The sequence below is a fragment of the Gavialis gangeticus genome, unplaced genomic scaffold, assembly GCF_001723915.1.
Source record: "Gavialis gangeticus isolate Ggan-Ray unplaced genomic scaffold, GavGan_comp1, whole genome shotgun sequence".
Taxonomy (NCBI): Eukaryota; Metazoa; Chordata; order Crocodylia; family Gavialidae; genus Gavialis; species Gavialis gangeticus.
In genome coordinates, this window is record NW_017729026.1 from 39332243 (window position 1) to 39355955 (window position 23713).

Below are 23713 nucleotides of genomic sequence, written 5' to 3' on the forward strand. Positions count from 1 at the left end.
GTCGGGGGACGGATGCAATCGGGAAAGGAAGGAGCTGGATTTAAGGGGAAAGGGAAGAAAGAGGGCAGGAGAGAAGTGGTGGGATCTGGCACGCTGGAGGAGGGGGCAAAGGGAGGGTGGCGGGGTGCGTGTCCGGGGAGACATCGCCAGCCTCCCGTGGCCAGGTGAGCCCGGGCGATGCTGCGGGGAGAGCAGAAAAGCAGTGTGCGCTGGGGGGAGAGGGGCTGCCCGCGCCCAGCTCTGCCTCCAGCGCTGGCTCAGCGCGGCCATCAATCACCCTGCGTGTCAAGTTAAGCCTCGGTTAATGGTGTCAGCATAAAAGGCTCTAACTGCCCTGTTTAAACGGCTTCAGCAGCAACGTGGTGAAAAGGCCTGGCCCAGACGCGGCGCATCTGGCTCCGATCCCTCCTGCCTTGCACACAGGGCCTGGTGCCAGGCTCGGGCGGCGGGCAGCGGGCAGCCGCCTGGCTCGGGCCCCGAGCTCGAGAGCCGGGCCGGTGGCGGGCCAGGGGGTATCGCAGGGGCTGGGAGCGGGTCCCTCTCCGAGGGCTGGGATCCCGGTGCGTTATGAACCCGCAGCTGCTGAGAGACTAAGGGCAGTTTAATATGAGGGGACGGTCGCGGCAGCGTCCTGAAAAGAACCTGCCTTGTTTTTTTTTTTTCAACCGGGCTTAATACAGGGGTGGCTGGAGTCCCTTCAGCCACGCCTGGCCAAACCCACACCTGCCACTGAAGTGGGTGGACACGTCGGGGCGAGGACCCTGCCGAGGGAATTAAATGAGATCCCTTGCCCTAAGGATCTGGGCTGAGCTGGCCAAAGCGATCTTTGTTGGTCCACCTAGTGTCCTGCCTGACTTCAGAGCCGGTCGTGGACGAGCGGGTCACCGCAGGCAATGGGGGAGGCTGTCCCCGCTCACATGCTGCTGCATCACCCCTGCAGGATCGCATCCTACCGAGGGTCCCGTCTTACGGGATCCGTGGGGCTGGGGGCTTGGCCACCCTGCCCTCGTGCTGTGCTGGGTCCGGGACCTGCTCAGCACACCCGTGGCCTGACATGCTTGGGCTCCTGCTGTCACCCCGCAGGGAGTTCCGGGGTAGAGCCATTGCACCGCGCTTTCAAGGAAGCCCCTTGCTAGCAGCCAGGCGACGATCTGGGACGGCGTTGTATTTGGCTTCGTTGCATTCAGCTCCGTTCTTGCAAATGAACTTCACTGCTAATTCCAACAGCAATATTTCTCCCCCTCAGGAATTAGATGGGGGAGGGGGGACTTTGTTTTTTACACTGAAATACTTTCTACTCAGCTATGAGCAAGTATTTGGAAATGTTTGAAATTAGAATAAAAAAAAAACTCGCCTCTTCCAACAGGCCTTTTAAAATAAGTGTCTCGACGTCTCACTTTTCTCTCTTTGTGTGTGTGTGTCTTAAATAAACAGGACTTGGAGAAGCCTGGGGCCACTCTAGTCGCACCAGCCCTTTGGATAATGTTGGACGGGAACTGGGATCTCATCTTTTGCAGGTACTGGCCTGGAAAGGAGAGCCATTGGGTATTAATGATTAAAGAAATCATACCCCATTTTGAACTGTAATTATCATTCTGTCTAATTTTTAACTGCTCACGTGATTCATCAAGGGAGAGGCCAAACTTGCTTAGACAGTACGGCGCATTTTCTTGACTTCTGGGAACTTTCTTTTAATCCTTTGCCTCTTCCGATCCACACTGGGTTGTCCCGCACGGATCAGCTGCTGGGAAGGATGGAGCCTCCATCCTTCATCCGAAGCAGAGAAAGTCAGGGAACGAGATGACAAGAGACGGGAACAGAGAGCTCTGCCTGGAGCTCTTTTGGGGGCAAAAGCACCTTTTTTTGGAAAGTCGTGTTAACGAAGTGAGAGAGAGAGAGTTTAAAGCTGGTTTAAACAAGGAATGGAAAGTGTATAAAACCTAGAGAAAGCCTCGGGGAGGTCAAGACACAGAAAACATGAAAGTCAGCTCCGATTCACTGTTGTCTGAAGGAGGAACTAGGGCATATTAGCTCTAAGGGTACTAGACGGGCAGATATTTTTGGTACCCTGGGGTCTCCCGGCCCTTAATACTTGGGGCCTATCCCTCTGCCAGTGCATACAAATAACTCCCATCGACGTCTGTCTGATGAATAGTCCTGTCTGTTTTACACATTGGTCGCAGCGGAGATCGCTCCCGAGGCTTCTTAGCACTTACTTAAGTATCCCCGGGGAAAAGGAAAGCGGGGACAGGAGCATCCCGGGCGCCGGGGCCGGGGCTGGGGCTGGGGTTCTTGGCTCCCGAGCGCCTGGGTCTGGCTCGCTGGTACAGCTCCCTGCCAGAGAGATGCCCTGGTTGAAGAGCCCCTTTGAAAGGCAAGGATTTCCCGGCTCGCCACTTAAGTCAGGATCACTTGCTCGCACCGTCCTTCTCGATCCGGCGGTGAAGGCGTGGGACGGGCAGCTCTCAGATAGTCTGTCTCCTTCCCTTCCAGACTTTGGATGGTTTCATATTTGTGGTGGCCCCCGATGGCAAGATCATGTACATCTCAGAGACGGCCTCCGTTCACCTGGGTTTATCGCAGGTACGGGGACAGGCGACCACCCTGCGGCCGGGGCGTGGGGTCCGAGCAGAAACCCCTTCTGCTCCTTGCATTGCCCCCGGGAGCTTCCCTGCTCCGCGCAGAGCCGCAGAAGCTGGGGCGATGCAATCGCCGGGGTGTACTTAGAAAGCTGCACAATAGCAGCAGCTGGGCGGCAAAGGCGATGCAGACGAAATCCTCCTCCTCCATCACAGGTAGAGCTGACCGGGAACAGCATTTATGAATACATCCACCCGGCCGACCACGACGAGATGACCGCGGTGCTCACAGCCCACCAGCCTTACCACTCCCACTTCGTGCAGGGTAAGGGGCAGCTCTTCTTCCCCCGCCCCCTTCCCCGGCCTGGGGGCGGCTTCGCCTTGGGCGATGGGCTCCCACCTGGCCCCGCTGCCCTGCTTTCACTCCTGTCTGTGCCTTCCCACCCCAGAGTACGAGATCGAGCGGTCCTTCTTCCTAAGGATGAAGTGTGTCCTGGCCAAGAGGAACGCCGGCCTGACCTGCGGGGGCTACAAGGTGCGCTGCGCGGGGCTTGCGCTTGAAACGAAGGGGCTGGACGCCCAGGCCAGAGCCTCTGCCCGGCTGGGCTGTTGCAGCTGGCTGGCGACCCGGGCCCAGAGCTCCTCTACTTAGTTTCAGGTTAAGGATCACAAACCCCAACTCCGCTCCAAACCTCAGTTTTGCATGCAAGCACCAAGGGTCCCAGGGGCTCTGTGCAAACTGCTGCCTGGACCTGGCCAGACTGTTTTCCCGTCTGTAGAAAATCGTGGAAGACTTCCTGAACGGCTCGTAAGGTTTTGGCAGGGTTTTGCAAGGATTTCTGGGTTCTGTTCATGGACCTCCTGTGACCTAAGCCTCCTTCTACTTCAGCTTTGTCGTCGGCGAGAATAGCAAAAAAAAAAAGCTCCTCATAAAAAAGCACCTTGAGGGCACGTGGATCAGTGCATGGACATCTCTGGCAATGACTCCCAAAAAAAGAGCATAACACAACATTATTAAAGTAGAAACGTATCGCTGCATGGCATGCCCGTAGATCTATAGCCAAGCCAAATATGCTGCATGACATGCCCATAGAGCTATAGCCAAATACATGGTTTAATGCATTGCTAGATGAGGCACACATCTTCCACAGCTTTACATTCATTAAAAACACATTAGTTGTCGTTTTAGCTGTAAAAATCAGTTGTAATTCGCTCGGCCCTTCTCTTTCTGAACACCTTTTCTCCACACATAGGCAGACAAGGTTCTTTGGGTAAATCTGGTATCTTTTATTAGACCAGCTCAAATAGCTGGAAAAAATCTTTGCAAGCTTTCGGGTATAAATCCCCTTCGCCAGGCTGAGGCGGCACCTGCAGTTGGTGTGTGCTCGTCCTGGATGGAAGATGTTTTCTGTAGCTATAAATCTGTAAGCGGTATTAAAAACATGGTTAGACCTTGCTACAAAACACACTTTAGGGGAGTGGAACCACTCCCACTGACTCTCATGGTCTTTGGATCAAGTCCCTAGTGCTGAAGGGTTCTGCAGGCCTGCCTCCCAGTATGTGTGTAGCCCGTCCCACTTGAGAGCATGCTTTCAACCTTTTGCCCGAGGCTAGACAGGGCCTGAGCATCCTTCCTGTGTCCCCGCAGGTTATCCATTGCAGCGGGTACCTGAAGATCCGCCAGTACAGCCTGGACATGTCCCCCTTCGATGGCTGCTACCAGAACGTGGGCCTGGTCGCCGTGGGCCACTCGCTCCCTCCCAGCGCGGTGACGGAAATCAAGCTGCACAGCAATATGTTCATGTTCCGAGCCAGCCTGGATATGAAGCTCATCTTCTTAGATTCCAGGTACCTGGAAGGTCTCTTCGGCCCCGAGCTTTCCCCGACAAGCCCCAGTCACACGTTAAATGCCTGTTTTCTTTGTCTCTTTCTCTCCTCCCCCACTCCAGGGTAGCCGAGCTAACAGGTTACGAGCCTCAGGACCTGATAGAGAAGACCCTCTACCACCACGTCCATAGCTGTGACACTTTCCACTTGCGCTGTGCTCATCATCTGTGTAAGGAGCTCCTTTTGCTAACTCACCCCACGCTGCACCCCGGCCCCTTCTGGGCCTGATGGGGACCTTCTCACTTTGCCTGTAGTGTGATTTAAATACAGTACTGGGATCTATTCCTTATCCAGAAAAGCCAGGCCAGCCGGAGGAGAGGCAACATCTCCAGCAGGTTGGAATGAACCCATCTTTGCTAGAAGCAAAGAGGCTGTAGGAGAGCTGGCAGGGTTGGGGGCAGAGAGAGATGTCTTAAGTCTGAAGTCAGGCAGAAGGCAGGGTAGCTATGCACCCTGTGTATATAGACTAAGGAAGGAAAGGAGAGGGAGCAGAAGCGCTCGTGAACTCGAGGAGCGCCAGGGAGCCGGGACTTCCCTCGAGACGAACCTCAGACATTCAGCTGAGCCGGGATGCCGGCTGGAGGGGATCTCGGCTCGAAACCGGTCATAGCAGTAGGAAGCCAGACTCTCCGTCACAAGTTTCCAACACGTCTCACAAAGATGTGGTGAACGTATTTCCTCCCACCCCACCAAGGGCTGGTAGAGGGATCTTTAGTCTGCTATCAATTAATATGAGGATAACATAAATTAAAACGGCGTTAGTTCCTGTACAGTGTCTTTGACTTCACACACAATGAAAGAAAGACTAGTAAAGCCGGAAAAGAGCATCTATTTATATACATGATATATGCATAGTCTAGATTATGCATATATAATCTGGATGCCCCAAATACCATAATCTTATATAATAAAAAGTATTACACACACGTACACTTTTTTGACTTTGCTAGTCTTTGTTCCATTGTGTGTCAAGTCAAAGATAGTGCACAGCAGCTAACGCCGTTTTAATTTATTTTATCCTGGCACGCACGCACACACGCGCGCGCGCGCGCACACACACACACACACACACACACACACACACACACACGGCTCTAGTGGGTTGAATACAGTATTTTTATCAAGATGTTGCCTCTCTGTCTGTCTGCCTATCTATATGTATATGTATGTGTGTGTATGAATATGTCTACATGTATACATACGTACATATAGATGTGTTGTGTGTGTATGTGTATCTATATCTGTCTCTGTATCTATATGTATGTGTTGGGAGTGGGTGTGTGCCTATTTCTTTATCTATTTGTATGTGTTGGGTGCGTGTGTATATATCTCTAGGTATCTATATGCAAGTGTTGGAGGTGTGTGTGTATGTATCTGTGCTGGGAGTGTGTGTACCTGTCTATGTATCTATATGTATGTGTTGGGTGTGGGTGTGTATACATCTGTTTATGTATCTACATGTAGGTTTGGGGTGTGTACGTGTGTATATATATAGCTCTATGTATCTATATGTAGTTCTTTTGCGGGGGTGTGGAGATATATATACATACACATATATACGTATCTATATGTGTGTATACATGTAGACACATTCATACACACACATATAAATACAGCTAGATAACATCTTGATGAGATAAATACCGTATTTAACCCAGCAGAGCCCTGTGCGCACGGGTCACGAAGCACAGGGTTTCCTCCTGACCTTCGCAGTGAACGCATTTTCTCAAAGGTAGCAGAGATGGAGCAATTCTTCCCCCACGGCACAGTGCCTGCCCCATCGCTGTCTCCCCGGGTTGCACACCACCGATAGCAATGGCTCGGGATCAGATTTGTCCGAAAACACTGGGACCAGCTCCCTGGAGCAGCAGGGGCAGCCCTTCCCCCGAGCCCCGTCTGGTGGTCTCTAGCAAGGGGGCCCTTGCCCCGCAGAGCAGCAGCACTGGATGACCGCTTCCCTCTCGCGTTCCTCCCGCAGTGCTGGTGAAAGGGCAAGTGACCACCAAGTACTACCGCTTCCTGGCCAAGCACGGCGGCTGGGTGTGGGTGCAGAGCTACGCCACCATCGTGCACAACAGCAGATCTTCGCGGCCCCACTGCATCGTCAGCGTTAACTACGTCCTCACGTGAGTGATCCCCCAGGCTGCTCTAAGATGCTCGGCTGGGGCATGGCCTCCCCGGTCCCCACTCCCCTAAATCTGCTTAATCCCACGGCCGACCACGGCAGGCGCACCAGGCTGGCTAGGAAACACATTGCACACTTTCATCTAGATGAAGGGTTTCCCGTCTGTCTTTCTCTCTCCCTTTCACTAGGGGAAAGATTTAGAGGTTTGTCACCCACATATTTTGCTCCATCTCTTTTCTTTCTTTTTTACAGTTTAAATGCACCCAACATTAAATAAAATTTAATGCAGCGTAAAAAAAAAAAAAAAAGGTTTCCACGTACGGAGTTATTTATACTTAACAAACAGGACATCTGTTTTCCTTTTCAAAAAGCTGTGGTTTGAAGTTCCTAATTTCATCCAGAGTTTCTATCAAAGCTCTGAGAGAGGGTCCCCCCGACTTCTGAGAGAGCGATCCTTATATTGAAGCACAAAGAAAGTCTGTGGCCAAAAAGATCAGTTTAATCTTCACAGCAGAACCAGACCAAACAGCTTCCTCACCAAACAGAAAAGGAGGAGAAAAATAAATATCTCCCCCTAGACCCCCTGCCAAAAAAAAAAAGCCTCTTGGTTTTAAGAGTTAACGATGACATCTTGGCTGTTCCCCTAAGCTCATCCCAGGGCATTGCAGGCGACTCGGATGGATATCGCTGTACCTGCAGCTTAAACTGAAACACCCGATGGGGGAGTTTTAATTATCTCCAGCTGGTGATGATTGCCATGATGAGTCCTTCCTATGGGAATAATAATGGTTGTTGCTGGCAGTGCCACTGCATTCAAATCGTATGACCTGCTGCCTTGGCAGCGAGGAAACAAGCCAGGGTCACTGTCAAATGCAGACTACCTGGACATGGGCATGCTTGCATTCCAGTACCAAGTCCAAGTCCAAAAGTACGAAGTATAGCTAATGAGAGGGAAACTCTTCCAGGTCCCACTCTGCTGTGATTCGAGTCTGAAACCCGCTTTTATGGGTCTATATAGAGCTGGAGGCATGTTTGGGGCACTCATTTTTTAAAGACGGGCTTATGAAATCGAAGTGATCTGTTACCGAGGGGAGGCAGAACCTGAACTCTGGTCTTGGGAATGGGCACTTGAGTGCACGGGGGGGGGGAGGGAGTTGTATAGTGATGACATACGAGCCTTGCTACTCTGCAACAACACTGTGGCTTCTGTGCTTGTTTCCACCTGAAGACCTGCCCGCACCTGGGGGAATCACTTGATCGCGGTTTCAGTGAGCTTGGGGTATGTGCGCTAAACCCCCTCCATAGATGGACTCCCACGCTTCCAGCTGGCAGTTGCGAGAAGTCCTCTTGATGCTCCTCTTTTTACAAACACAACACAACCAAGTAGGAGTCAACACTGGCATTTACCCAGCAGCAGCACCGCTCTGGATTAGCAGGGGATTGACACCTCACTCCTATTTCAGCTATTCCATACATGCGCATCTCAGCGCTCAGCAAAGTCCCTCTCCACGCTTGCATTTGACAATTTTCGAGTTTCAATTAAATCCAAGCTTGGAGGTAAACTACATTCTCTTGACAAAAGCACCAGTGCAACGTGACTTGTAAGCAGCAAAAAAATGTCTGTAGATCTCTCTCTCTCTCTCTCTCTCTTTTTAATGGGGAGGGGAGAAAAACAGCCCTCCCCATTAAAGGTGCTTTTGTATATCAGAGACTTCACAAGCTCAAGGTTTGTTTTCATGCGACTGCCTGTGGGTTAGCAGTCATTTTTTAAATCCAAAAACAGTGCAGAGCCATGCAGACCTATGTTAAGTGGCCTGACTGGAAATTTAACATCCCACTGGAGAAGCCCAAGTTCTGCTCTGGGCTATTTTGAACCGGGCTGTTTTGTTTGCCAGTGAAACCCCCTCGCAACCTTTCTGCTCTTTTCCTATTGATTCTGTCATCTGTCGGCTCTGGGTAATAATTATTGGAGAACATAACAGAAAAAAGGGGCAGTGATTGTGCATGGGACGAAAGGATTTAAACATCAGCGTAGTGAGTTGTTTTGCTGGGGTGGAGGTGGGGGGAGGAATTGCCCCCCTTCCCAGAAAGATATCATCTCCATCTCAACAGGCTTTCAGGCATTATTCAGACAAAACTCCGTGTGGAGCCTGGCCACCTTTTAAACCTGGCTTATTCGGGGAATAAAAGACCATCAAGTGGTTCTGTTGACAGGCTTCTCACAAGGGACAGGTGGCAGTTAGTTTGCTACCCCCTTGCACATCTGGGTGCAGCTGGCTGATTGACAGGGTGGCCGCAAACCGGACAGATGTGTATCGGGTCTCCCTGGCAGCAGAACGGTCTGCTAGCTCTTTCTTTTGGAGGGGACAGAGGGACAAGTCTGTCTGTATATCTGCATATGTATATATGCCGTGGATCTGTGTGTGTATCGACGCAAGAGGCAAGGATTCCTTAGGGCAGTATCGTTTATTGGAACGACTGTACAGTTGGGGCAGAGTTAGACAAGTTTTAGGGAATGCAAGACGTTTTTCTTTAGGTCTGACCAGAATATAGAATCACAGAATCATAGAAAATGAGGGTTAGAAGGGACCTTAGGAGATCATTTAGTCCTATCCCCGTGCTCAAAGCAGGACATCCCCAGCTACATCATGCCAGCCAAGGCTTTATCTTAAAAACCTCTAAGGAGAGAGATCCCACAACCTTTCTCTTTAGAGGAGTTAATATGTGTATATATATGTGTGTACATGCATGCGTACAACATATCTATGTGCATGTGTTCAAATATGACATCTGAACACACACACATATCTGCATATGTGTGTGGGTACATACATACCAATGTGTATATATAGCTCATATGCAGCTGTTTACATACCCATGCCTACCTACTGTAGTTCTAAAAATTGTCATAACTTTATTTAGTTTCATTTGATTTCCTGCATTCTTACATGAGATGTCTTTTCATTTTCACACAGGAATACAGATTGTAAACATATGTCTACACTTTATATATGTTCACCTAAGATGTCTTTTATTGGGAAGGTATTATTCTTTTATCTCAAATGTTTCCTTAATGGAATAGTTCATGCTACATAGCAAGTTCTGGAGGTATTGAACTAGGTAAGAATAGTCCCTTTACTCTTTAATTGATTGTTTGGAGTCCAGATATAGAAAGAAAGAAGGAGATTCTGTCAAAGGCAGATATGAAATGCTGTGATGTCTGTTATTGGCTACTGCAACAGTCATGTTGTTGAAGCCTGCAGTGCAGAATACAAAGACACTCTGACTACATTAGTCTTGTTTTGGTATGTTTAGGTCCCCGAGGTTCAATCAGGTCTGACTATCTCTTCATTAGTGCTCAGGAGAACAAGAGATCATGTAATATTTTTCTGCACTGAAGTTCCCACACTGGTAATAACTGCAATAGATCTCCAAGACACGCGTGGCACTTACTGCCTTTTTTAGCCTGCTGATAGCCTGCAGTCTAGAAAACAAGGACAGACTGCATTCTGTTTCATCATACTTTCCAGGTAGATAAGTGGAAGTTTTAAAAAAATGAGTTATAGCCAACATCTGGAACAGCAGATAACATTGTGACCATTAGTCACAAGAGGAAGAAAGCTGTTTTGGAAGAAAGTTCCCAGTTAGAAGAGCCAGCAATTTTGTTAAATTCACCTTAGGAAGGGTAGGGTAAACTGTCCTGATTAACTATTCATAGTTACTGAAGCCAGCCAGCATTTGATCACTCGAATGTGCAACATAGGGACTGCTAAGGTAGGAGGGTCTGGAGGATACAAGGTTCTCTTTGGCTTCAGTAGATCTTGGATCTGACCCATGTTATGGAACTTGTTCCAGGAAGGCAGAACAAAAGTTTTGTTGCACTCAAGGTTTGCTATGTTTAATATTCTTTATTCTAATATAAATCCTATAGCTACTAAAGTTTCTTTAGGATGACATTGGATTATTCCACTAAACCAAGAACAGCTGTGACGTATGCGTGTATGCTGTGGGTTCTTTTCATACTTTTGTTCTATGGCAGTTGATATATGGAAAAGCCACTTGTACAGATGCAGCTCTTGGCAGATGCAGGCACACAAGTTACAGCCTAGCAAGGTTATAAAATCACTTAAAAGAAATCTGCTTAAGAGGAAAAATGCACATTTCTTGACTTGGTCTTTGCAAATGACATGTATATTTAACTAAAACATAGTGAGGAATGCCAACTGGTTGATTTTGTTCTTGGAAATAATAAAGAGCCTTGGTTTGGACTGCAGGTGAGATGCTAATTTGAAATATAGAGGTTATTTTGAAAATGAGCTAGCCTCTCTTTATCATTATATTTTGATGAAAAGTAATACAAAAGGGGAAAATAGTTTTATGGAAATATATTTTTCACTATTTTCAATACTTATAAATGCTGTCACTTTTTGTGATATTAAGTGTTATTCAAGATTGGCCTCACTGGTTTTAGTGGAATTGCTTGTAGAGAAGGCAGCTGGTCAGTGTGAGTAAAGTATGACAGGATGGCCCTTGCAAAAAAAAAATAAGAGTCATTGTACTACACTAGTGTTATCCTTGTCAAAACAACTGGTTTCAGTGTAACTAAAGTCAGGAAAAAAGTAAGACATTTGTATAACTAATTTATATCTCCTCAAGCTAAATGTCTCTTGGTCATATAAGAATGCAAGAAGAAAGAGAGAGAAGCAGGGTTTATGAAGAAAAAAATTGTTTTTTAAAAAAAAAAATAACCTTACAGAAATTCCCATGGCCCATAAATCTCTGGCTTTGAAAAATTGAATTCTAAGACTAAGAACAAATGTTCTTAATAAGTGTAAGTACCAAACTATTTGCAGAGGATACCAGAGTTGGGATCATTTATACAAGACAGAAGAATTTATTTTTAATGATAATGTATCCAAAATAAAAATATGGCTCTTGTGGTTTCTTGTTTTAACATACAGAAAATTGCTACGCTTTTGTATTTTGATTACAATAAGTAAGCTTTGATAGACATATTTGTTTCTTTTCTTATTAGTTCTAGTTATTTGTTTTATTATTGATTATCAGCTGTTTAGGTTTATCACTTAAAGACAATTCAAGAATGATCCAATTTGTACAAAATGAAACTCTGAAGTTTAGTTCATATTTAGACCGTAAAAATCCCTTTTTAAATAAATGGATAATGTAAAGTGCACCTCCTTTGGCTTTTCAAGTATCAGCAAATATTACAATAATTTGTCCCCAGAGAATGCTGGAGAGCTTTTGCTGTATATATCTATTTTTTTCTTTATCATTTAAAATAATAGCTGTAACAGAAACATATACAGCTAAATTGGATTAGGTACTTAATTGTGCGTAATCTCTGTTATGATAATATCCTACATAAAAGTCCCAGTTGCCTTCTTCAAATTATATTATATAACTGGCTGATTAGAAGCACAAATTGAAGTATGCAGTTTGTATGGGAAGTTATTTCATAAATATGGTATTAACAAATGTTTTAGTTAATGATAGAATAAATGCAGTTTAGTATAAATTAACTGTTAATTGCATCTATACAATAAGCCTATAACTTTAGGGCTGATTACTCTTTACAGCCTGTGTCTTATCATATTTTAAAGTTAAATACATAATCAAAGTGGTATTACTCTGCATGATGGGTAAAATCTCAGAATCCCATGGAAAGCTGGAATAAGTGGGATTTATATGGGTGTCCTGTGCTAGGGTGAGCCAAACCTGTTCCCAGACTCCTGGGACACACAGAGTTTGTAGTTAAATATTTCTACATTCTTCTTGGATGTTTTTGCTTATGGATGGCAGCAGTCTATCAGGCCTTATCCCTGTGTAGCTCTCGTGTAGGACTTCCATAGGCCCAGTGGCTGCTTACCAGCCCACTTCATTGTTCCCCTGTTCATCCACATATTTACTACTTGTGCAGAGTCCATCACCCCAGCACACCCTGCATATATATTCCCAGTATCAGAGTTTTGTTCCCTGTATCCATCAAGTGAGCGTGAGACAGCATATGTTATAGCAAATACCACGGCAATGCTAATCACAGGAGTAATCCTGCAAACACTTACATATATTTATTTATTGATTTTATTTATTTTATTTATACAACACCCATCCCAGAAAAGGCTCAGGGTGGCTTACCAAGAAACAACTTACTTTATTTAAGTAACATTATTGAAATAGGACCCACTCATTCAGGTAAATATACTCACATGCCAGAAAGTTTGCAGACACTGATGAATAATTATAAAGATTTTAACTGTGGCCTCTGTATTTGACCCCAATTATTTAAAAGCAGTAAGCTGAGAATACAACTGCTACCCTCAATTTCTTAGCATTAATGGCTCCATCCTTTTTTCTACTGAAGTCATTCAAAATATTGCCATTGACTTTACTAGGAACAGAATTAGGTTGCTCATTTTCTGTGCATTTCATTTACTTGTATTATGTGTTAAATAGTATAAACATATTAAAACAATTCAATTACCAATTTAATTAAATCTTAAAAATTCTTTATTCATGCACAAGTGTACATACTGCAAAAGAAAAATAAATTATTAAGTGATTTCTTTTAAGCCATTCTATTCAATATTTAGTTTGTCCACCATTAGCTTTTATCACATACATATGTCCCTTTGTAACATCATTTATATATTTCTTGCAAATAGGAGACAGGCTTTTCCAGGTGTTCACAATACGCTACTTCAATTCTTTGTTCATGTAGGCTTTTTTAGCTACCGCTTTCTTTAACTCACTCCAAATTTCTTCTCATGGATTTAAACCAGCTGACTAATGGCCAAGGCATCAAAAATTGCTGTCCAAATTCTGCAGTATGTTCTCATACAAAATTCCCATTTATGTTAAGAAGTGTTTTTATTTGCCAGAATAAGGATTAAAGGAAGATGCCCAGATCCACAGAGTAAAGTAATTGGATAAAATACATAAACAGATTTGAGAGAGCAGGGACTGGAACCTAGGTCTCCCTGCTCTTGGGGAAGTGTCTGCATTATCTGGCTGTTGTGTCAGGCTGTATCTTGTTTGCATTCTTTGTTGGACAGTGACCCAACTTCAGTAGGACGGGTACTGGTCAGGCTTGTGTAGAATGGGGATTTGGACACTTTTCTGGGAAGTAAGGGGAGATCTGGCTTTAAAACTTTTCAGTCTGATAAAGGCATTCAATCAGGACCTCCCAATTTCTAGGGAACTCTCCAACTTTTTACTAACCACTAGGCTCCTTTAGAAGACTTGAGAGGTAGGGGTGTGCAAAATGGGCTGTATTCAACTCAGATTCGGATTCAGTGATTCGATTAATTGTTCAGATCACTGTCCCCAATTCAATTTGGCCAAATTCAGAGAATTCAGTTCAGAGAATCAGTGATTTGGCCATAAAGACAGCTTTAAATGTTTTTTCTACATACCTTGAGGTACCAGGCATGGCTCTTGAATGTTGCGATGGTGGGGCAGATGGAGCATCCCACAGGACCACCGGGGTCCTCCCACATACTTGGCAGCAAACCAAGAAGTGGACCAGAAGTACTTCTGGTCCACTTCCAGGTCCACTGGGTTTGCGCTGGGACCCCCCATGCCCTCCTCTGTTTCAGCAATCGGCCATGGGGTAATCCTGGGTGCTCCACCAGGCCCAGGAGACACCAGTTGCTGAGCCAGAGGCTCCCCAGTGGACCCATAAGTGGACTGGAAGTTCTTCTGGTCCACTGCCAGGTCTGCTGCTGAGCATGCTGGGGAATCCCCCACACTCCTGTGGGATGCTTCATCTGCTCCAGCATTGCAGCATTCATTGAGCCACCTGGTACCTTGAGGTATGTAGAAAAAACATTTAAAGCTGTGTCTATGTCTGAATCACCGAATCTTTCTGAATTTATTCGGAAGGTTCTGATTTAATTCAGAGAGATTAAAGGGTCTCCTGATTCAACTCAGATTTGGAGATTTGGCCACCGAATCAGGCTGAATCTGCACCGAATTGAATCAGGGACCAAAGCTTCGCAAAGCCCTACTGAGAGGCACCAGCGTCCCTTGTAGTTATGTTTTAGAAGAAAAGAATGAGTTAGTTATTCATATTGAAAGGGCAGTTTAGGCACCTAAGGCTAGCAGGAAGTTTTGGACTATGAATCTTACGTAGGCTTCTATCTACAGGTCTGTAGATAAACACCAAGGACCAGGTCCTCTTCTACCTATTGAGTGGCAAATTGGATTTAGGCACCTAAGTGTAATTCTATTTCACCTTGCTCAAGTCCCTAAAAATCCATAATGTTTCTACTTTTTTTAATAACCACCATCTTACCTTTAAGAGTGAGTAACAGAAAATCAGCAAGGAGGAAGATGACCACCCACTTTTTGTATTACTATTTTTTCAGGGACTTGAGCAGGATGGAACAGGTTTGCAATTAAGCATCTAAGGCCACTTATATGTTGAACAGGTGGCCATAAGTCTAGTATTTATGACAAAGCCATCTCTTCTGTGTTTCCTCTTGGCTAGTTTAGGCAGTATGCTGCTCCCTATGATGGCGATGGTGAATTTAATTCTTAGTTATCTAACGTTCCACAAGCTTTCTATAGAGAACATGTGTGTCCAATTCAGCTTTGTGAATTACACTCCTGGTGTCAGATACCAAAAGCCATAGTCTGTGTAGGTGTGGTACCAGTGGTGATGTGTAGGGGATGCATGGCGGTGCATGTACACCATCTGAGAACACGGGTGCACCCCCTGACAGATCACATTCCCTGCTTGGGTGACAGGCAAGTGGGGGGAAGCGGGAGCGCCAGCACACCCCTGTGAGTGCCAGCTAGGGAGTGGGAGCACTGGATGAAGCTCCGCAGCCACTTCTGGGAGCATCGTGGCCATTTTGTGGTCGGTGTGATGGGCTGCAGGGGACCCCCCGCCCAGTCAGTGAGATTGGTTGTGGGGGCCCCCTCCCCCAGAGATTGGCCACAGGGGGACCTCCCCCAGTCACTGACTGTTGCTGGGGGGGTATGTGCCCCCCCAACTAAGGTGGCACCAGTCTCCCATGTGTGGTATCTTTGTGGACCTGTGCCAGTTGTCTTTCTTTCTAGGTGTTAGAAGAAGGACATAATCAGTGTAGGGAGATTCTATGGATATATCCACACAATTCAAGGCTGTGAAGCAAAGTAGCGCTATGTTTCTGGTTTGAGACCTAGCATGTGCAAAGTTAGCTCACGTAAATCTGTATGGTGCTGCCTCATGCTGGTATACAAGCCAATATATTCACAGACAACCCAGGGTATCTCTGTATGATGCTACACTGTGTCAAGCAGACATACCTTATATGTTTTCATGTCATAGAGAGATATACTATAATGTTTATCTGTGGTAATTCAGAAAATACTTGGTTGGGGTTAAGCCAGATGGAGGAGCCATCAGTGGATTTACCACTGTACATTTACAGAAGCCTAGATCATCTCAACCACAGAGAGGTCACATTGAGATCAAACTACTCTTGATATGCATGGATTGTGTGGATTCCTGCTTGACTGATTTTGCTTCTTGTTTCATTCTAATTTTCATGAGTCAGTTAAGCTAGGCAAAACTGGTAGCTTATTTTTCTCAAAGATAAGCAATTATTGTTTATGATGATAGGCCTTACTTCTTTCTCCTTCCTTCTAGCACTGTCTATAAATAGATGAACATAAGAATATCTGTACTTTGTACTGATAAATATATTATATAATGATATAGCCTAAATTAAATGTTAATCTCTTCCTTTCATTGAACACCGGCAATTATCTATTTAACATACAGTTCACTTTTCCTCACTCTTGTATTTACTTTTCAGCACAGGGCAGATTCTGATGCCCATGTTCATCCTAAATGCATCACTTCAGAGGGAGCCCCATTTCCTTTACTGGGTTTTTGTGGAGCCAAGTACTGCTCAGTGGGAACGGTGGCTCTTCTGAAAATTTTGATGGCAACTTAAATGAGGGATTGATCACATGATTTTACACATAGTTTAATGTTTAATTAATTGTTATCAGTGTGTTTTAGTATCAACCATTTAGCAACAGAGACACATATTTAGCAAAGCATTTAAGCACATGGTTAGCTCCATGCTTACCTTTAAGCACATGCTTAATTCAGCCCCAGGGAAGGCTAGAGGGAAGGATGGGGGATCACACCCCAACAGAAAAGCACTTGGCAGGGGAGACCAGGACCATTTGGGTCCAGAAGCCCAGTGAGAGGCTAGGGAAGACTGAGCCCAATGCAGTGCAGGGAAGACCAGGGCCATGAGGATTCAGCAAATCAGTGAGGGGCCAAGGAAAGCCAGGACCACATGAGTTCAAAGGCCTGGTGAGGGGCCAGGGAAGATCAGGACCATATGCATCCAGAGGCCTGGTGAGGGGCCAGGAAATAGAGGGCAGAACCATGTGAGTCCAGGGCCTGGAGCAGTGAAGCCCAGTGAGGGGCCTGAGGCTGATAGTGAGGCCTAGTGAGGGGCCAGACAATAGAATGCAGGACTGGACAGGTCTGAGGGCTTAGAGAGCATCTGGGAAATAAAAGAACTAATAGGGTCTAGGCTAAGGGGCCAAGAAAGAAGATGACAGCTTGCGGGGGGGGGGCAAGAGAGAGATTGAGGCACCTGGTAGCCCAGTGACTGGTTTAATGAGACTGAGAGAGCCCAGAGAGGGGCCACAGGAGAGACCAAGGGGTCTGACAACTGGAGTGTGGCTAAGAGGCTCAGAGGTTGGAAGCCTCAGTGAGGGGCTGTAATTGGTTGTACACCTGTAAGGATGCCAACTGCGAGGCATGGGCCACAGTGAAGAGGAGGTATGGAGCCATGCAATTTGCCCACAAATCCATGACCACAATCTGGGTGGTCATTAGAATAAGATCAGGGCAGACTCCCTTGTATCATCGTATTTCCATCAAGGCATGGCAGACGAGATAGGAAGGTGCCCTATGGGCAGAGTGGGACACAGCCATGGAGCCTCCAGGGGAATATCACAGCCACCCCTGGGACCTGACCCTGTGACACTAAAAGACCTTGCCAACAAGTGGCCTTGAGTGCTGATATTTTGAAATATATACTGATTCTCTTTTCTAGTTAAAATCCACTCATAAGCTTTACAGAGGATTGGGTTTTCAACTACTGTGGTATACGCAGAACAAAAATAATGCAGTCCTTAATTAGTCCCTCCATAGGTAAATATTGATAGATTTTTTTGCATGAGTTGGAACCTAATCCAGGGAAACAAATGCTTTTAAGAATAACAGTGCCTTTGCCTGTAAAGAGCATGAAGGATTAGCTCTGCATATGTCTGAAATAATAGTCACTAATAAAGTATGAATTAGTGATAATAGATTGCAGAGTTGTAGAAATAGATCGTCCTACCCTGGTAGCTTGACAAGTACAGGCAGTCCTTGAGTTACAGTGTTTCAAGTTACAAGGTTTTGCACTTACAAAATTCAGAAATTGACACCCTATTTCAACTTTCTGATGTCAGTTTCAACTTTACAATGCTTGATCCTACACAATGCTATGCCAGCGAACAAGTTCGCTGTGTCGCCAATCTCCCTGGAGAACATCTGTCCAAACTTCCTTGGACACTTCCTTTAAGAAAGCAGAAAAGACTCCAGAAAAACCTGCAGCCAAGACTCCTGAAAAGACTCCAGCCAAGAGCCCTTCAAAAAGTTCAGCAAAGTCACCTCAAAGAAGTCCTTCCAAATGTATATGATTGCTATTTACAATATAAATACATTAATGTAGCTATATTACTCATCTGTGGTTGACTGAGTACAAAATTCTGGGTTATTTTTGGTGAAAACAGGGTATCGGGCCTTGGTTCAGGAACCAGCCCCCCATTTATAACATCGTTTCCTGTGGGAAAATTGGTTCCGAGGTACAACGCTTCAACTTAAGACATGGCTTTCAGGAACCAATTATGTCATAAGTCCAAGGACTGCCTGTACACTTTTAAATCCTAGTGATTATTGGTTTCTCAGACTTTTTAATCAATTGCTTTCAGGCTTGAACTCAGTTTAGAATATTATTATCATTGTTTTGTTGATATTCAATTGAATATTAGAAGAGTTTAAGAAAAATATAGTCATACAGTTATTTTCTATAAGGACTTGATCCTGATAGGTACTTAGCACTCTGAGCTACTAGCAGTTAATAGGATTTGAAGGCATCCACTATCTTGCAGGGCAAGGTCTGTATTGTGTGGGTATGGAACTTGAGAAAGATAGAATGTAACAAGATGTTCTTTTAATTTTACTTGCTTGGAAAAGTAACTTAGATTTGCCTTAAATATATTACCTGGCAAATATTATATTACAGTAGACTTCCTGGTCAGTGTCTTAATGCAGGTTGTAAATGTTGCATACATTTTTGGAGCGATGTTGTATTTACCACCAGTTATATTTCTTTTTTTTTTCTTTTTTACAAAAATCTTTATGTGCACATAGCTGAAGGAAAGCAGGGCCAGCCTCTGTGGAGATATGCACAGTTCTGGAAGCTACTTTGTAGGTCATGCAAGTAGGTGGGTGAGCAAGATATTAAAGCAGATATCTTGCATCAATTTGGGTATCTATTGACATGCAAAATTAGTGTAATGTGTAGTCTGAGGGGATGGGAACAACAGCTAGACAGAGACTGTAAAATAGAATGGGTCATTGCATTTTTATCTTACAGCCTCTTGTTAATTGCTTTTCTTGCCACTTCTCCCTTCTGCCCCTAAGGGTACCCTCATTAGAGACATACATTAAATGTCACAAGCAAACCAGTGTTAGTTACAGTAGTTTATCACTTCCCTGCTTTCTGAACAATCTACACATGCTATGTGACTCAGTATCATTTACCATTAGAGCTTAATTGGGTTTATAGATTTTTAAGAGACACCTTCTTACATGGGGCCTGATTCATATTATTAGTGACCTCAATACTGTGTGGAAGTTCTTACTTCCTTGGGACTTCTCTGTGGTGAATGTTGGACCTATACTGGGGATCTTCATTTGGGATGCAGTTCAGGGCCAAGAATGTCGAAGTAGGATTGTAAAGTTAGGCTCTTTAATCCATGTTTAGGCCTGCAGAATGAGATTCTGAATTGCTTCTTTAAGAGATCCAATATAGACCCCTGGAGGTAAAACTTGCCTTTAAGAAACTTCTATGTCCTCCCATTCTTGAACTGTTCTATGGACACAGCAATCGGGGTTGCTGGGGTTTTATCCTGACATTCCCTTTCTGTCTCCAGCCCCAGAGAGGACTTGACAGTTTCATAAAGGCAGTCCTACAACTAACTCTTCCTCAGTGTTGCAGCAGGTGAATCTTTCCACAGCCAGAACTGAGGATTTTATCCCAAACCCTCCCCAAACTTTACAGAGTTTGTACTACACTTCCAGTTGCTATTTTACATAGTGACTAAAATAATGTTTTCCATAGGTACCTGGCTGCTTTACCTCTTTTTCTTCCAGCAGAAGGGCCAGAGTTGGGGTGAAAATCTCACTTCTAGATAACTGACTTAATTTTAAAATATAAAGCACTGAATGTGTAGTATTTCGTACTATGAGCTGTTGGGCACTCAGTACTCTTAAAAACCAGGCCACTTATTTAAGAGCATAATCATGGACTTAAATGTAAGTGGAGGTTCCTATTTTTGGGAATCTTTGCCAAAATGTCAACAGCAACTATACTTAAGCCATTTTGTATAAACATAACAAATACTTATCTAGTGTGTTATTTCAATAATTTCTGCTCAGTTAGGTACATAAAAACAGTGGTATTACATGTGTTCAATTAAGTATTTTTATTCATAGAATACTTCTCAAATTTATTTTAGCAGTTTAAATAAAAGAGTTTAATGTATATTTAGTCAAGCATTACAGTAGTGAGGGCTTAAGCAGATTAGAAATAAATGAATCCAATTAAAGAACATGTCTATGAAATTTGATGTCATAGGTATGAACGAACTGTTTGCACAGCAACTGTAAAGAAATCATTAATGATTAACTATCTAGAAGAGGTTTAATCAAGGATAAATGGTATAGAACATAGTACAAGTATTCAGACTGAATGCATGAAGATTCTGAAATAGTGAAAAGCATGCTCTGTGTTAATAGTGACTTGTCACTGCTTTTTTTGTAAACATATTATTTTTGCATTTATTTGTTACCACAGTATCATTTGGAGACTATAGGGGATATTGGCACCATCTTTGGCTAAGTGCTGGACATATTGATAGCTTAAATCAGTCTTTGCTCAGAAGAACTTCGGTTTAGACAGGCCAACAAATGATGGGATAAAGGAAATACCATTACACCTGCATTTGTATAGTTGGGAAACTGAGACATGGAAAGATGAAATTTTCAAAAGCCCTCAGTGGGTGTGTCTACATGTGCATTTAAGTTCAACTAAATTTAATGTGCATTAAGCAATTTTTTAGCAGGTGTCTACATTTGCAGGGACTTGGTACTAAAGTTAATGTGCTTGGCAATAAAGTTAGTCCCTGCAGCCCTGCCAAGTGGCTGGGCAGACCTGGCACTAAAGTTAGTGCTGGATCGCGTCTACATGTGCATTGATGAACTTTAACTAATTGCACCTACATTTGATACCTCCATTTGCAGGTATCAACTTAAGTGTGATTAGCCTAATTTCACCATATTACTGCACATTAAGGGCGTGCACGTGTAGATGAACTCCTCTAATGTATTAACGTGTCTTGTGTTGACGCAGCCAGTGTTGGGTCAATTTTGCTCCCATTGAGAACAGTGGTAAACTCTCTTTGCCTTCAGTGCGTATAGAACTAGACTAGTGCTGTGTGCTTTTGAAAATTTCCCACTACACTATTTGCTTAAGTTCATATAAGGAAACTGTGGGAGACCTGAGAATTCACCCTAGATCCCCAGGGTTCTACATGTTATTGCTATTAAAATATGTATTTTTCAAAATATAAGATACCACTGAGGAGGAATGAGAACGTTTAAACTATGCAACAGTAGATGGGCTGCTCAGTCTTTCCCGGTAATGAAATTATTCCCATGCAGAGGTGTAAGAATTAGTATTTGGGTGCCATTCATACTAAGAAGAGATACCATGGATATATGAATTTTGAAGCTTTGAGCTGAGACAGTACCTTTAAGACTGAGTTCCAAAAGAAGCATTTTTAACAATCAAAACAATCCAGATTTTTTTACCTCTTAGTTAATAGGTTACTTTATTCTAAAACATACTTATAGAGCATATCATAAGTATAACTTTAAAGTAATGGAAAAACAACTCTATAGAAAAGCGATCAACATAACTGTATATCCAATACTGACATTGTAGGGATGTAACAAGCTGTGCTTGAATTGTTTAAGTTGCCATCAGATAAAATGTTGAATTATGTTCCCACTTTATTTATTTGTGAAAATATTCTAATTAATCTATTAGGTGCATAAATGGATTTAGGTGCCAAAGTGCCATTGTATTCTACTTTGCTTGAGTCGCTGAAAAACTGTTAAAATAAATGGTGGTGGGGTCCTCCTCTTCCTTGTTGCTTTTTTGTGACTCAATATTAAGGGCAAGATGGTGATTGTTATGAAAGTAGATACATTAACAGACTTTCTCTGTTAATGTATCTCCCTCGCCTGCTTCATGGCTGGATGGGTCCCTGGAGCCCTACCATGACAATCTCAGATGCTTGATTGGGACCACTAGCCTGATCCAGCCTGTGGATTGATTGAGCACTGCCCATCTGGCCCACTAGGCAAAAAGACTGAGCACTACTGGTCTAATTTGCTATGCCATTTGCAGACTTAGAATTTAATGAACAGAACAAGGAGCAATCTGTCTTCCTTTTCTTCTTCAGCTCAATAGAGATTTGGCAGGGTTGCCAGTGCAAGAACATTTTTTTTTTACTGACAACAAAACTTTCTTACTGACATATTTTTACTGACTTATGCTTTGCATAATGTAAATGTAACCTTCCTCAGCATCTGTATAGATTGGGTGTTTCAGCGGGGCTTTTTGGCACTTTTATCTAAAACTGAATCAATCAGCTATTCGATAAAAGCACCAAAAAGCCCTGTTGAAGTGTTTGATATATACAGACATTGGGCGAGCCATATCAAACTAACATGATGCCTCTTCTAGGCATGTACTTTGCTTGGTACGGGGCCATGCCAAGCTTAAAGTAAAGCACCATTTTTCCCCCCATGTCTCTAAGCAGTCTAAGGGAAACCTAAACTGGTAGTCTCAATCTTACTTGATAGCAGCAATGGTTTTATAACATGTTGCCTCCATCCCAGGGGGCGGCTACTCATGCTACTCAGCTACACACTCTGATACCTCTGACTACACCCTGTACCAAGCTACCCTGCCCCAGCCTTACCTCCACTGGCCCTGCTCTCCCTGTCTTGCTGCAAACCCCCTCCCACCACCTTTTCCTCCTCCCAGCCTCACAGGTCTGTCCTGGATGCACAGTCCCCTGCCTGTCTCACCCAGTGCCTCAGGCTACCTGGGGCCATGCAGTCCTGCCTACTTTGAAGCAAGCATTACAGACAGATGATGGGAAACAGCTCCAGCAGGTAGCTGGAATTAAGGGGGTTATGGAGTCTCCTGTTAGCCACAAAGCCCTGATGGAGAGCTCCTTCCAGGGCACTGAACTGCACTCCTGCTCAGACACAAGGTGATACTGCTCTGCTCTCGTCCAGCCTCGATCCAATGATGTATCTTTAGTCAAGCTTATGATTTCTTAGTGTTTTTTATGGATAGCTCATTTTTTTATGGACTTTACAGACAAGCTTTTTTTGCATTTTTTTATGAATTGTCCATAAAATTATGAACAGTTAGCAATCATTAATTTTGTCAACAATGAGAGGAGGGAGACAGTATAAATGATACAAGATAGAAATATAAATATGAGAGAAACAGAAATGTCAAAATAGAAAAATGATGTGCTCTTGCAGTCAGACATGAACACCATGTGCTCCTGGAGGCTGGGTGGGCACAGTGAGCTCTGGTAGGTGGCAGCAGCACTGTTGGTGGTTGGAGCATGGCAGTGGTAAGTGGGGAGCTCCTGCAAGCAGCCACGATGCTGATAGTGGCAGGGGCTGGGGGTGGTAAGCGCTGACTGGCGGTTGGTCAGCTACTACCTG

At 44.4% G+C, this 23713-nt stretch overlaps 1 protein-coding gene across 3 annotated transcripts in view; it reads left to right on the forward strand.

The window, feature by feature from the left end:
• The window catches only part of SIM1 (single-minded family bHLH transcription factor 1), a 70575-nt gene that overhangs the window by 11717 nt on the left and 35145 nt on the right, over window positions 1-23713 (forward strand). For all 3 annotated transcript variants that reach the window (XM_019520165.1, XM_019520166.1, XM_019520167.1), the window contains 7 exons: window positions 1435-1517; window positions 2494-2583; window positions 2796-2904; window positions 3029-3114; window positions 4228-4427; window positions 4529-4635; window positions 6445-6592. In XM_019520165.1, coding sequence (XP_019375710.1) covers window positions 1435-1517; window positions 2494-2583; window positions 2796-2904; window positions 3029-3114; window positions 4228-4427; window positions 4529-4635; window positions 6445-6592 — 823 coding nt within the window. The remainder of the gene's footprint in view (window positions 1-1434; window positions 1518-2493; window positions 2584-2795; window positions 2905-3028; window positions 3115-4227; window positions 4428-4528; window positions 4636-6444; window positions 6593-23713) is intronic.